Source organism: Schistocerca americana, chromosome 3, assembly GCF_021461395.2.
Source record: "Schistocerca americana isolate TAMUIC-IGC-003095 chromosome 3, iqSchAmer2.1, whole genome shotgun sequence".
NCBI lineage: Eukaryota > Metazoa > Arthropoda > Insecta > Orthoptera > Acrididae > Schistocerca > Schistocerca americana.
In genome coordinates, this window is record NC_060121.1 from 942,457,038 (window position 1) to 942,473,058 (window position 16,021).

The window sequence follows — 16,021 nt, forward strand, 5'->3', positions numbered from 1 at the left end:
TGTAATTTATTAAACTTGTTTTGAAATATTTTTGGGAACTGTAGGTTACTTTAGAGAATATATCACATTTTTTTACTTGTGCCATGTGGGTTGTGCACATCTTTTCAGTGTAGTAATACAATTCGTTCTTCGTTTATCAGTCTTCATTTCCTTTTTCGCTCGTTAGTCTGGTATATCAACTGCAGTTGTGTAGTTGTTTCACAAATAGCTCAAAATCACCAGGTGGAGATAGTAAATCATGACTATTACTATGAACTTCCTGTCAGTACTACTTCTACAGCATACAGTTCAAAATGCTAATCACTCCAAAAGTGGAGTGTGTCGATGTTTTCGTATTTGTATCACTTCCTAATATTAACGAGGCAACGGCCTTGCCGTCAGATCACCCAAGTTAAGCGCTGTCGGGCGTGGCCGGCACTTGGATGGGTACCCATCCCGGCCGCCAATGCGCTGTTGCCATTTTTCGAGGTGCATTTAGCCTCGTGATGCCAATTGAGCAGCTACTCGAGCGAATAGTAGCGGCTCCAGTCAAAGAAAACCATTGAGCGGTGTGCTGACTTCACGACCCTCCTATCCGCATCCTCATGAGGATGACACGGCGGTCGAATGGTCCCGATGGGCCACTTGTGTCCTGATGACGGAGTGCTAATATTAACGGCAACACCTGGCCTAAACTTGATTTCTCAGATAAACTATAAACTCTAATGTGAAGCTCCTGCTTAACACGGACAAAGTGAAACGAAACAAAACTACACAAAAACGATTAACCGTCGCAATACCAAGAGGAAAATACTGTAATCTAGTAATGTATTTTTTTAAAAAAACTGAAAAAATATTTGTCGTTTTTAATCATTTCATATATCTGATTCCGTATTTGTTTTGAATTTATTAGTGAATGTAACTTTTCGCAACAAATTTCAAATTCATATTTACAACTTCAGGACCCTTCTTGCACATGTACGTATCTCAAGAGCATATGTTGTGAATGGAATTAACGAAAATCGTACTTCTTTAAATTTTTCACGGTGGTCATAAAGCGCCCTTCTTCCCGTATACACATTACGGAAAATGACTTGGTATTGTTAAGACTATGCTAAAAGGAATTTTCACTTCAGGGCTCTACTTATACACCAGTAGCTATTTAAAAAAGATCTTGTTGGATGTTAACAACTAACGAGTTATTAAAAAAAAATTGTGGTTGGCCCAAACTACCCCTCTCCCTTGGTAGTAAGTACGCTTTATGGAAAATGGTTTGGTACCGCTAAGGTTAATAATTAGACAAACGGGTCGCATCCAAGCAGCCATATTGTCACACATCGTATGCGATTCATCAGACTGCATGAAAATTCTAAGCGATCAGCGATCGATCGCTTCGATATGCGAACATATCGCACGACACGGCGATGAATCGCGATCCGTCGCTCGTGTGTGCGGCTATTCAGTTTCCACAGAACTACATTCTCCGAATCTTGGCTGAGATTTAGGAACTCGGTTTACGTAAAAATATAAACGCCTCGAATAAATATCTTTTGCGGGGGGATGTGAAGCGTCAGCAATGCCCGTCGGATCCGCGTCTGCGGCGTCAAGATTCGCACGCGACGCACCGCGAGCCGCGACGCGACACATGCGCGACCGGGAGCCGGGGACCTGGCGGCGGCCCCGAACCGCGCATGGCGGAGCGGCGCAGCGCTGCGAGTGGCGCGGCGGCCGCAGTCTGCTGCGGAGGTCGGCTGCGGTGGTCGCTGCGCGCCCGTGTTCCGTGCCGCGACGCTCTGTTCCGATCCGTTCCGAACCGTGCTGGTGAGTTCATTTCCGCCGTGCCGGGGCGGCCAGTGCAGTGGACAGTGTGGAGGCGGCGGTGAGCGACCCGGGCCGGAGGCGGAGGCGCGCAGCCGCGCGGGCTCCGGACACAACCACAGCTGCGTCCGCAGCCGCACTGCAGGTAAGCCAGCCGTGCCGCAGTCTCGCCGCCGGGCTGGCCAGCCCTCTGCTCGCCCGTCTCTCCGGAACACGTCGGGGTCGATTGCCGTCTTGGAGTGCAGCCGAGTAACGCCCATCGATCGATGCCGTCGTCTCGAACGTCGCGTCCCCGCCAAACACATTCGGAAACGTCTTCCGGGAGGCAGTCGATACAGTACCGAACTGCCGATTGGTAAACAAGACAAGAGCTTACCGAGTACCGAACCAAAACCGTCACTGGATTCAAGGAAATCAACACGTCGTTCTTGACGAAACGAAATCGATAGATAGAAAAGTAATTTTGGGAGAACCGCAAGGGACAGAGTTACATGGTCGCTATTTTTTGCGATGTATACGGGATGTTTCACAACTGATGTTATCTGCTTCTAGAGGTTGCAGAGGGGGAATGAGTAGATCAAGTTTTATGCAGGAACCCACGTCCGGAAACGTCATCCAGCGATGATACAGAGCGTCAAAGTTACAGGCGATGTAAGTATATGCAGGGTGATTCCGTGATGATGTTACAGACTTTCGAGGCTGATGGAGACGGATAAATGTTCAATTTCAGGTAGGGTCCGAGGTTCGGAAACGAACGAGTCGAAAGTTACAAGCGAAAATCATTCTGACAGTGCATTACGTGCACCGACACTGTTGTTCCTAAGAACTTAGGGTATGCAACTTCCAGAGATGCTAGTCTAGAACAAAACAAGAAAAAATAATGAGCTCTAGAATGCATACCTTGGGAGCTATGGACATTTGTTCATCATCGCTAGTGTGAAACACGTCTCCTCTATTGCGGAGCCCTTAAGGTATGCATTTTGGAGCTCATGTTAACTAGACCTTTTTCTTGTTTTGGTCCGTACAATGCCTACCCTACAATCTTAGTATCAACAGTACTGGTACATGTATTCCACTGTCAAAACCTATCGCAACGGTTTTCGCGTATAACTCCGTTGCAGGGACCTTTACCATCAAATGATACATTTTCCATCTCAATCATGCTTGAAAGTTTGTAAGAGTTCGATAGTAACGTGATAAGTCAGAAAACTGTAGTGTAATGAAGGAAGACCTACACAACATCGGCAATTGTTGCACGTAACCTTGTCGTTAATAAATGTTACGTATGAGCATAAACGACGGAGGGGAACAGTAAAAGCCTTTAAGATACGTAGCTTAATTTCCACAGTCGCAATATAGCACTGGAAAGTATATTCGTTTTTATCAACAATTAAGGAAGCAATTGGCGGTGTCAACAATGGGGGTGGAAAATAGCGCTGCGCTGTTTGTTGTGGTTGCCTGGCACGCTCTCGGTTGAGTGTTAGAACAGCTCTCTGTCCACGTCGTAATTATTGGTAGCAAAGCAGCTTGCTCTGAAGCATTTGCTTAGTGTCACATGATATTAAACTGTGTGACGAAACAGTATTAACAAAAATATTACATCTAGTTGAATCACAGTGCTTCTATTTTAATTAACTGATGAACCCTCAAAATTTAAGTGACAGAAGCTATCTTGCCGTGACACCCTCTGAATCTAGTGTAGGTATTTGGAAGGATAAGGGGGTGTTACAAAGCGAGAAATAAAAGTTACCGTCTGTAGATATCTAAAGCAGTATGATCGCATCCAAGCTGTTATAAACAGAAGAATTGTACAAAGAAGGGCAACAAGAATGGTCACAGACTTGACCCATAGGAGAACGTTACCGAGATGCTGAAGAAACTAAACAGTCAGACTTTTGAAGATAGGCGTAAACGAAACCGAGACGTCTGCTAACAAACTTTCAAGGACCGCCTTTAAATTATGAGTTTAGGAATGTACTACAACCCCGCTACGTATCGCTCACATAGGGTTCAAATGGCTCTGAGCACTATGGGACTCAACTGCTGTGGTCATAAGTCCCCTAGAACTTATAACTACTTAAACCTAACTAACCTAAGGACATCACACACATCCATGCCCGAGGCAGGATTCGAACCTGCGACCGCCGCGGTCGTGCGGTTCCAGACTGTAGCGCCTTTAACCGCTCGGCCACTCTGGCCGGCGCTCACATAGGGATCGTGAGGATTAGAATAATCACAACACGCACTGAGGCATTCAAACAATCATGCTTCTCGCGCGCCAGTGGAGTGGGAAGAAACCCTAATAACTGGTGCAGTAGGACGTACCCTCTGCCATGCATTTTACTATGGTTTGCAGAGCATAGCTATAGATGTTGTAGAAGTAACGAAACAGAGGTTGAGATTCGTTGGAAGAATTCTACGTTCAGCAAGCGTGAAAGCGTTACGGAGAGGCGTTATGCGTCGCGGAGCAACTAAAAATTCAGAGAGCGTACGTTCCAAGAAAAGGTTGCTAACATATTTTACCTCCTCACGCATACGTTTCGCGAAGTGACCATAACGAGAAAGTCGGTGAAATCTGAGCTGATACAGACGTTTGTGGAGAGTCATACTTCCTATGCACCAGTCGCGAACGGAAAAGGGAAGGGGAGACGTATTGTGGTGCTGAAGTAGCCTCCGCCACACACTGTAAGCTGGCTCGCGGAGTGTAGATGTGGAACACTAGGACAATGTGCCACTATAGGCGTTTCATTATTCTGATTTCAATAACGCTCACCTGTGTTGTAACAAAATGGCTGCTTCATGTTAATTTGTACGTCAGTATTTCTTACACGGAAACGTAACATTTGTAGGTCTGACATGCTATTGAAACATGCAGCACTTACACAACCGTATCCACCGACTTACTACGTCGTAGTGACCGGTCCGCAAAGAGAAGTTTGAAGTGAAAGCCAATGGAACCCAGCAGCGAGCGTCAAGTTGCTCTGGAAAAGCGTTATCGCGCGCGGCTGTATCGAAGCAAACATGTACCTTCATTATTTTAGCGTGCTAGCGTAAACAGTATCACCAACGTAATCTGAACTTACGATTTCTATGCAACGTACTTTCCTACGGAACCGATGTGTACTCAACATCCCTACTTTAGTAAAAACAACAGAACGACACACTGCTCTTTTTTCATCATTAGACGATACGCTGACACAGTTTAATAAGTAAATCTTACCTTAACTTGAAGGCTGGTTTCAACTAAAGTACTTTACTAGGCATGATCCCATTGGCGATGGTATGCCGGTGCTTTTCTTCCGATCTTCTAACGAATGAGTCCTGTGGCAGTACAATTCGAAGCAGAGAACGGCTAAACTGATCTACTGATATATATGTCTGCGTGTTAAAAGTGTGGCGCGACTTTGGGAATACGGTCAGACGCTGTCGAGTGGCCGACACGCTCCGTAGTAGTAGACCAATTCGGCCGTTCTCTAGAAACGTTTCTGTTTTCTAGGTCGAGCCCTGCTGACAAGAGTGTTTCGCTAATCTCAGAGGAGTTTTTATTTGTGAGGGGAGAGAGGTGAGGGACGAGAGACGCCATTGCGCGAGGGCGTCGGAACTTTCCGCTGTGGGGTCGGCTGTTGCGTGGGAGGCTAGTCTCACATGCAATGTGGGGGAAGGGGTTTTCGTGGCGAAGAAACACGTCCAGTCTAAAAGCAGGAGAATCCTCGTACAACAATTTCGAAGCGCATCTTAAGGCGGCTGCACACGTGACTACATGCTTGACAATCACGCATGCGCAAGCGTGTTTAGCAAACATGCTCATGTTCCTAGCGCCTCCCCACGGCTGAAGCATGTTTTGTACATGTTTACCAGAAAATGTCGAAGACCAAGATGCGCGGCTTTGGCAGCCGCTTTATTTGTGTTACGAAAAAAAACAAAAGAGAAAACGTGACATGTGGAGTAAATAGTGGTTAAAGCAACGAAAATATTATTCCCATATTTATCTTTAGCAGTAAACACGCTAGGGAAACTGTTTGATAGCAATGTTGTTTTTCTTCTTCTTTTCTCCATGCAATATTGTATTCTTTGAAGAAACCTACATTACAGTACAACATTTCTACGGAACGTAATTTAGCAGGACCAAATAAAAATTAATTACTAACGAATGCGTGCACAAGCTTCACTGAAGCACGCACACGGTTGAACAGTTACACAAACACGCATAATCGAAGTTCCATCATCACCGTCAAGCTTGTGCAGTGCTAATCTTTGCGGAAATTTTTCCTAGGCACGCTGGTTGCAGCTACCTTTAACGCTAGATTACTAAACTCTCGTAAAATTTACGACTGCATTAGGGTATAAAATAGGACATTCTGTATTTAATGTGGTATGTAGCAAACCACTGGAGATCTAGTAATTGTAATTAATAAATGCATAACCTATAAATTATGACTTCCTTTGAATAAAATGTAGCCGGCCGCTGTGGCCGAGCGGTTCTAGGCGCTTCAGTCCGGAAACGCGCCGCTGCTGCGGTTGCAGGTTCGAATCCTGCCTCGGGCATGGATGTGTGTGATGTCCTTAGGTTAGTTAGGTTTAAGTAGTTCTAAGTTCTAGGGGACTGATGACCTCAGATGTAACGTCCCATAGTGCTTAGAGCCATTTGAACCATTTTTTAATAAAATGTAGATTAGAAAGCTATACGGTGGTTTAGTAGTGGTACAGCATTTTCCTCCGGTTAGAATGGTTCGAATGGCTCTGAGCACTATGGGACTTAACTTCTGAGGTCATCAGTCCCCTAGAACGTAGAACTACTTAAACATAACTAACCTAAGGACATCAGACACATCCATGCCCGAGGCAGAATTCAAACCTGCGACCGTAGTGGTCGCGCGGTTCCAGACTGTAGCGCCTAGAACCGCTCGGCCACCCCAGCCGGCCCTCCGGTTAGAGTTCTGGGGTTAAAGGAGCGTGGCGTTCGCAATCTCAGTAGGACTGCTGTGCAAGACGAGAAGACACCGACTGGAAAGATACGTGACCGCGACATACACAAATAGCAACACAGGCGCACGCGCTTCGTTCCGTTATCATTTCACGCACCTACATAAAGAACGCGTTTGTTTGCTCAGGTACGGAGGACATTCACACTGCAGCCAAGCACCATTTTCCACTGCTGTCACACCTACCTACAAGGCAGCCCGCTTTCTCGCATTTACATTGATCTCGGCAAATACGATGCAGGGCAGCCAAAGCTGCCGCCTGACGGACGTATAGCGAAAGACTGCCCGTTTCGCGACGTAGTACGTGTTCTGAAGACTGAGTTCACACGCTAGATCAGGGTTTCCCAAAATATGTTACGCGAAAAGTTAATAAGTGTTCCGCGAATAACTGTTATAACGTGGCGGTTCTTTTCTTTCGATTTTTTGACGGTACTAATTATTTTTTAATTTTGTTGTGAGTCCTGTGTTATTATTTATGATTTAATATTGAAGTGATCACCGAATAAAACAAGGAACCACTCGTCTTGTATAGGGTGCCTAAGGGATGCTGCTTTCTCGGAATGCTGTTCAACAATTCAAGCAAATCACTTTAATAATTTTCATTAAAATAAAGAAGATTGACAATACTTAACTTGAAACTTCCTGGCAGATTAAAACTGTGTGCCGGACCGAGACTCGAACTCGCACTTGCCCGCGAAAGGCAAAGGTCCCGAGTTCGAGTCTCGGTCCGGTACACAGTTTTAATGTGCCAGGAAGTTTCATTTCAGCGCACACTCCGCTGTAGAGTGAAAATTTTATTCTAAATACTTGTATTTGCAACAAGTGTCGCAAGCGATGGGCCACGTGCAAACCGTAATGTTCTTCGCTATAGACAGTGTCTAAACACGCAAATGGATATGGATCACTAATAACGCTTCTGTGAGTGCCGGGCTACAACTGTGCGAATACTGTCCCGATACTGAGCGCTGAGGCTTTTTTTTTTGTGTAACATTGTTGAAGATCAGTCTCACCGGCTTCGCCGGTTTGACGTGTTATGGTGTGGTGTTTTGTTTGACTTTAGTGCTGTGGTGGCACCGTTTTGCTGTGGTGGCACCGTTTATTTAAACTTTTGGGGACAGGATCGTGAATTATTGAACTTAGAAGTTCGCCAATCCGCCGCCATAGGTGGGGCTCTGTGCCTCATTGGGTTGAGGCTTTGGTTTTCTAGCTTTGTTGTCACTAGGTCAGTATTCCTATGTTGTCTTGGTTTGACTTAATCTAAGATTACTTATTTAGAGGTCCTAGACTTTTGGTTTTCCTTTGTTTATAGCCTATTTTACTTGATTGGACACCATGAATTTATCCTACATCTTACTGGCCTAATATGTTTTTGGTTAGCCTATTCTGAACATCAACAAAAGCAAAACGAGGATAATGGAATGTAGTCGAATTAAGTCGGGTGATGCTGAGGGAATTAGATTAGGAAATGAGACACTTAAAGCAGTAAAGGAGTTTTGCTATTTGGGGAGCAAAATAACTGATGATGGTCGAAGTAGAGAGGATATAAAATGTAGACTGGCAATGGCAGGGAAAGCGTTTCAGAAGAAGAGAAATTTGTGTAACATCGAGTATGGATTTAAATGTCAGGAAGTCGTTTCTGAAAGTATTTGTATGGAGTGTAGCCATGTATGGAAGTGAAACATGGACGATAAATAGTTTGGACAAGAAGAGAATAGAAGCTTTCGAAATGTGGTGCTACAGAAGAATGCTGAAGATTAGATGGGTAGATCACATAACTAATGAGGAGGTATTGAATAGAATTGGGGAGAAGAGGAGCTTGTGGCACAACTTGACTAGAAGAAGGGATCGGTTGGTAGCACATGTTCTGAGACATCGAGGGATCACCAATTTAGTATTGGAGGGTAGCGTGGAGGGTAAAAATCGAACAGGGAGACCAAGAGATGAATACACTAAGCAGATTCAGAAGGATGTAGGCTGCAGTAGGTACTGGGAGATGAAGTAGCTTGCAGAGGATAGAGTAGCATGGAGAGCTGCTTCAAAGCAGTCTCAGGACTGAAGACCACAACAATAACAACAACAACAACATTCTGATTGTTTTTTCGCCGTGCCATGAATTTATCCTACGTCTTACTGATCTAATATTTTTAGTAAGCCTATTCTAATTGGTTTGTCATGAGCTTGTTTTACATTCTATTGGTCTAGTATGGGGTAGTAATTAGCCTGTCCTAGGTGGTGATTTTCTAAGGGAGTGAGGTTTCTTCTGCTGGTGGGCACGAATTCAGATTGCTGGCTTCGTGGAACTCTTTGTTAGTGCCATGTTCTTGGTTGGATTGTTCCGATGTTTCGCAGGTGTCTGCTGTTGTCTCTGTATATGCCCAGATTTTTATAGACAGTTGGGGTTAGCTTTCTTATTGTTGTTTCGACAGTGTCCATCTCCAGGGCTTCATGGAGGGTTGTAGTTTTGGTCCATAGGCTCCATCCAAGGACTTTGTTCTGTATTGTCTGCATACATACCTTTTGGTTTTGCTAGCTGTTCCCCATGTGCGCAGCCATAAGTCATGGTGGGGAGCACAGTAGTTTTGTAGCGGATCCTTTTGGTTTCCTGTCTTATGTGTTTGCTTCTAAAGAGTTTGGCAGGAGCAGCGCTTATAATCTCCTCTTGTAGAGGCCGCTCCTGTCGTGGTCCGGTCTAATCATCGCACTGCTGGCTCACGTCGCCTCACTGCCTTCTCTGGTCTTGCGTTCTTCGTCTTCGTTCCGGCGCTTGTGGTTACGCCAGAACATTATTAATCTTCAAAATAAACAAGGTGTGCAAGTACTAGAATTCTCGAAGTGTTCCGTCAGAGGAAAACTTCGGGACCTCTGCGCTAGAGTAAATGGCCGATATCATTTCTGTAATAAAGGCAATGGAGCTCTCTGCGTAAGCTGATAAATGTGTGAAAAATGTCAATTTGCACCGTGCTGCGGTATCCACTCGAACTTTATATCTGTATCAGAATGGCGGAGTAGTTGACAGCTACTTGTCAACTGGGTTGCTGCCATAGGAACAACCAATTAAAGCTTGCTCACTCCTTTTTGTCCACCGCTGTCACGTCGCTCTGATATCTCACATGACAGCCAAAGCAAACCCAATATAGACTTTAACGAATAGCACGTTAATGTTTCCAGAACAGAAACGCCCGGATGTCGATGCCGCAACCGTACTGTGTACGCGAACAATCGTGACCCGACATTATCGGACCCTCCCCTGCCGCGACTGTCAATCACTTCGTTATTTTGATAGAGCCGTAGGGCCCCATATAGCTGGTAGGATAAGTCAATTTGTCAGGAGCGTAGCGTTGTGCGGAAGTGAAATTTCGGCGATTAAACGGCTTGGACAGGAACTGTTGAAATGTAACGATACAGAATGCTGAAGATTAGATGGGTAGATCGAGTGCTACTATAAGAGGTTCGGGACCGAATTGGGAAGAAAATAAATTTGTGGACAAACTTAACTAATAGGAAGTAACTGTCAGTAAGACACATCCCGAGCCATCAAGGAATCGTCAGTCTCGTAATCCCGAAAAGTTTATGGGCTAGAGCAAACAAATTAAAATCACTGCTGGGTGCAGTAGTTAAGAGAAGATGGAGTGGCTTGTTATTGTTAGACTAACGTGAAGAGCTGCGTCAAACCATTCTTCGGAACAATAAAAAAATGGTTCAAATGGCTCTAAGCACTATGGGACTTAACATCTGAGGTCATTAGTCCCCTAGAACTTAGAACTACTTAAACTAGATTGTCGCACAGATGACAAAATGGTAGATATCGAAATTGACGACAGAGGGATAGGGAAACAATTAAAATCGCTCGAAAGAGGAAGGGCCGCTGGACCTGATGGGATACCAGTTCGATTTTACACAGAGTACACGAAGGAACTTGCCCCCCTTCTTGCAGCGGTGTACCGTAGGTCTCTAGAAGAGCGTAGCATTCCAAAGGATTGGAAAAGGGCACAAGTCATCCCCGTCTTCAAGAAGGGACGTCGAACAGATGTGCAGAACTATAGACCTATATCTCTAACGTCGATCAGTTGTAGAATTTTGAAACACGTATTATGTTCGAGAATAATGACTTTTCTGGAGGCTAGAAATCTACTCTGTAGGAATCAGCATGGGTTTCGAAAAAGACGGTCGTGTGAAACCCAGCTCGCGCTATTCGTCCACGAGACTCAGAGGGCCATAGACACTGGTTCCCAGGTAGATGCCGTATTTCTTGACTTCGATACAGTTCCCCACAGCCGTTTAATGAACAAAGTAAGAGCATATGGACTATCAGACCAATTGTGTGATTGGATTGAAGAGTTCCTAAATAACAGAACGCGGCATGTCATTCTCAATGGAGAAAAGTCTTCCGAAGTAAGAGTGATTTCAGGTGTGCCGCAGGGGAGCGTCGTGGGCCCGTTGCTGTTCACGATATACGTAAATGACCTTGTGGATGACATCGGAAGTTCACTGAGGCTTTTTGTGGATGATGCTGTGGTGTATCGAGAGGTTGTAACATTGGAAAATTGTACTGAAATGCAGGAGAATCTGCAGCGAATTGATGCATGGTGCAGGGAATGGCAATTGAATCTCAATGTGGACAAGTGTAATGTGCTGCGAATACCTAGAAATATATATCCCTTATCATTAGCTACAATATAGCAGGTCAGCAACTGGAAGCAGTTAATTCCATAAATTATCTGGCAGTACGCATTAGGAGTGATTTAAAATGGAATGATCATATAAAGTTGATCGTTGGTAAATCAGATGCCGGACTGAGATTCATTGGAAGAATCCTAAGGAAATGCAATCCGAAAACAAAGGAAGTAGGTTACAGTACGCTTGTTCGCCCACTGCTTGAATACTGCTCAGCAGTGTGGGATCCATACCAGATAGGGTTGATAGAAGAGATAGAGAAGATCCAACGGAGAGCAGCGTGCTTCGTTACAGGATCATTTAGTAATCGCGAAAGCGTTACGGAGATGATAGATAAACTCCAGTGGAAGACTCTGCAGGAGAGACGCTCAGTAGCTCGGTACGGGCTTTTGTTGAAGTTTCGAGAACATACCTTCACCGAAGAGTCAAGCAGTATATTGCTCCCTCCTGCGTATATCTCGCGAAGAGACCATGAGGATAAAATCAGAGAGATTAGAGCCCACACAGAGGCATACCGACAATCCTTCTTTCCACGAACAATACGAGACTGGAATAGAAGGGGGAACCGATAGAGGTACTCAAGGTACCTTCGCCTCACACCGTCAGGTGGCTTGCGGAGTATGGATGTAGATGTAGATGAAACCTAACTAACCTAAGGACATCACACACATCCATGCCCAAGGCAGGATTCGAACCTTCGCCCGTAGCAGCCGCGCGGTTCTGGACTGAAGCGCCTAGAACCGCTCGGTCACAGCGGCCGGCGAACAATAAAAACTAAACTCTGAAGCCGGAGGAAAGCAAGGAGCTACCACGTCCAACAGCCACGTCTAGCATAGCAGTGTGGTTTTCGAAAGAAGCTCCACATTCGAGATCAGCACTTTAACTTTTACTACATACGGAGAAGTGAGTCACTGGGAAAGCGTTAATAGCCCACTTACGGCGCAACCGTTGCAAATGGCGTGCATTCACTGCTTATGCTTCTCTTCACACGCAATAACCTCTTTCAAACGGAAGACGGTAGGTTATGGTTCGACTGCCCTTGACGTGGAGGCCACTAAAGAGAGAGAGTGTGCTTGGACTGAGTAATGATCAAGAAAATAGCCTTACCGTTTTCTTTTGCTTTTAAGCGCTTTAGGAAAACCTCTTAGAATACGAGTAGCTATAGGGAATTTGAACTGCCGTCGTCGCGAACGCTCGTCTCTCAGACCTCACTGCTGAGGGACATTGCATGCAGATCCGTTCGTTGAATCAGATGATCCTTTGCGTGAACTATTTCGCAATTTAGCTAACAAATATTGCACGAATTCGAATGAGATGACGATCGGTGAGATAATTACTAAAAATGCAGACAAATACTTGCCGATCACAGCCGCAAGTTGTGAGCAGCTGCTCAGTTTAAAAGCTTGCTCGTGGCACAGTGCAGCTCCAGAAGGTGACGTGGTGTGTGTGTGTGTGTGTGTGTGTGTGTGTGTGTGTGAGTGAGGGTGGGGTCAAGGACTCTCCGATGGGGAAACACCATACGTCTTTGCAAGGAACGGGGGAATTCTTGCGGACAATCCACACGTTAGCAATGCATCGTGCTTCCCAGACATGCGTCATTTAACGTGTTGCCTTGTTTAACATATGATTTAGCCAGGTCTCTGCGCTAAGAACACGTTGCATTAACTTACGTAAAATCGTTACGTTAAAAAAACGCCCTTGTAGCCTTAGCCTGAAGGAGGATAGGGCCGGGGTGACCGCAGCAAACTATCTCCCCAGGTTTGCTGCGCGGACCTGTTGGCATCCCTGTTATTGACTGTAACGGTACCTTCTGTGCGACGCTGTGGCTCGACGTAGTCTTTGGGAGTGACAACAAGCAACGCTTGTGCGAGTGACACGAAGGAACGCGTGGGCGCTCGAGGACTGACGTGTCGCTCACATAACCTCAAGCTAAAGATAAATATAGACCCCAAGTACTATTCTCTTTGCTGGAAGAGTCGTTTGTCATGTTTTTTAATTAGTAGCACGTCGTGGAAGTGTTACAGATGGCTTTTTCATTGAGCGTATGGCAATCTAGGTTAGTCAATTCTGGTTATACTACATTCTTCGTGAAAATCAGAACCATGTCTTGAACGATACATACTACGTATGATTTAAAGAATCCATAATGGTTTTACTTAGAACAGAGATACAGTGGAATGTAAAAAAATGTTATCAATGGCTTTTTATTTACCGATACGTACTTCGGAGCGAAAGCACCATCTGCAGTATTTAAGAGTTGCAGGAGGGTGTAAGCGAATGGGGGAGGGTGCGGTATAGTTTCGTCTGTATTTGCTATTCCTACCCTCTCACCTCGTAAATCCAATCGTCATTCGCTTCTTCCCTTGCAGTCTAGGAACAGCAGCTTGAGTATTGCCGTAATAAATGATAACTAACAAGGGGAATAAAGAAGTGCCAATTACCGAAATTTAAGTTTGAGCTTAGTATAATCCATTGATGTATTTTTTAACACTTGCACTACATAGGGCTGCACTGTTTCACGCTTCACAAAGTAACATATCTGAAACTTCCTGGCAGATTAAAACTGTGTGCCTGGCCGAGACTCGAACTCGGAACCTTTGCCTTTCGCGGGCAAGTGCTCTACCAACTGAGCTACCCAAGCACGACTCACGCCCCGTCCTCACAGCAGGTAGAGCACTTGCCCGCGAAAGGCAAAGGTCCCGATTTCGAGTCTCGGCCCGGCACACAGTTTTAATCTGCCAGGAAGTTTCATATTAGCGCACACTCCGCTGCAGAGTGAAAATTTCATTCTGGAAACGAATATGTTGATGCACTGATACATACAGTAACACTACACCACAATACATCACCCCACAGTGCTATCCGGATGCGGCGTTCGTGGCAATATAGGTAGTCCAAGTGTCATTTGCCGACGCGGATGAGATGCTCGCGGGCATCTAAACATGTTCTCGTGGTTTTTGACTTCGCGAATCGCGGATTACGTCTCGTGACGTGCACGAATAATTACACAACATCAAACACATTTATAGTCACAAAACTTACTTGTTCTCTTAGCCTGATTCCTTAACGTCTTCACACCAAGCACACGATTAAACACCTCGACGTGACTCCCTCGCTCGTTCTGGCGCGAAGAAAAAACAAAAAAGGCGACCATAGCGCTGTCATGAAAATCTATATCAGCGCTACTCGATACATGATTACATTCCCGCACGAAAATTGTTTCTGCGCTGTCATCATAATCGATATCAGCGCTACTCGATACATGCTTACAAGGGGTTTCGACAATATCCTGGTGAGGAAGTCAAATTTTCACAACACTGAGTTGTGAATGCTATAACAGGTCATGGGGAATAGTGTCGTTTGCAACTTTTAAATCCTGAAGATAGAGCGTTAACTCTAAAATACTTACAGATAAATATATAAAGATTGCAGTTTCTGGACTGTTGTTCATAAAACACTATATACATTGATCTTGTCGGGTGTTCGAGGAGTGCAGAGGTACATGTCTTCGAAACGTGCCGAAAACAAGGTGAAACCACGTCCACACGTCGTGGAGTTGAGCGGCCACCCCTCATCACAGATGCCGGACGTCGTAGGCTGGGCAGACTGATAAAACATAACAGGGGGCAAACTGTGGCGAAACTAACATCAGACTTTAATGCTGAGCAGTGTACAAGTGTGTCTGAACATACAGTGAACCGAACACTCCTAACGATGGGCTTCCGCAGCCGACGAAGCACGCATGTGAAAATGTTAACACGACGACATCGGCAACTACGACTGAAAGGGCAAGTGACAATCGGCACTAGACGTTGGCGCAGTGGAAGAGCGTTGCATAGTCTGATGAATCCCGACACCTTTTTCAACTTGCCGATGGGAGGGCAGGAATCCGACGTCTTCCAGGGGAACAGCTCCTTGATACCTGGACTGCTGCACGGGGATAGGCTGGTGTCGGCTCCATTGTACCTGGGAAAAATTCACATGGACATCCGTGGGTGCAGTGGCGCTCGTGCAAGGCACCATCACGGCCAAGCAGTATGGGACATTGGTTGCTGACCACGTAGACCCCTTCATGTCGATCGTGTTTTTCAACAAGATAATGCTCCATTTGACGAGGCCAAGAGTGTGACGGAGTGGTTCGAGGAACACAGTGGCGAGTTCCATTTGCTGTGCTGGGCTTCGAACTCGCCAGTTCGGAAGCCCATCGGAAACATCTGGGATGTGACTGAACATCCCGTCAGAGCTCATGCCCCCTCGCCGGAATTTACGGGAATTAGGTTCCTTGTGGTGCAGACCTGAGAAGGCCTCGTTGCTTCCATGCCACGACTCTGTTGTCCGTGCCAAAGATGGACAAACCGGATATTAGTTAGGTGGTCATAATGTTCTGGCCGATCAGTCTATGGACCACAAGTTTGAAAAGCGAAGTAGCTGAGAAGGGGTAGAGAGTGGAGTAGAATGTAGTTGACATTTCGCTACTATGATGTTTTGGATCCATCTACGCGCCGGCCGCGGTGGTCTCGCGGTTCTAGGCGCGCAGTCCGGAACCGCGCGACTGCTACGGTCGCAGG

At 45.6% G+C, this 16,021-nt stretch overlaps 1 protein-coding gene across 1 annotated transcript in view; it reads left to right on the plus strand.

The window, feature by feature from the left end:
• The window catches only part of LOC124606562, a 934,387-nt gene that overhangs the window by 13,776 nt on the left and 904,590 nt on the right, over positions 1–16,021 (plus strand). Inside the window, exon 2 of the mRNA XM_047138545.1 lies at positions 1,548–1,942. Coding sequence (XP_046994501.1) covers positions 1,548–1,942 — 395 coding nt within the window. The remainder of the gene's footprint in view (positions 1–1,547; positions 1,943–16,021) is intronic.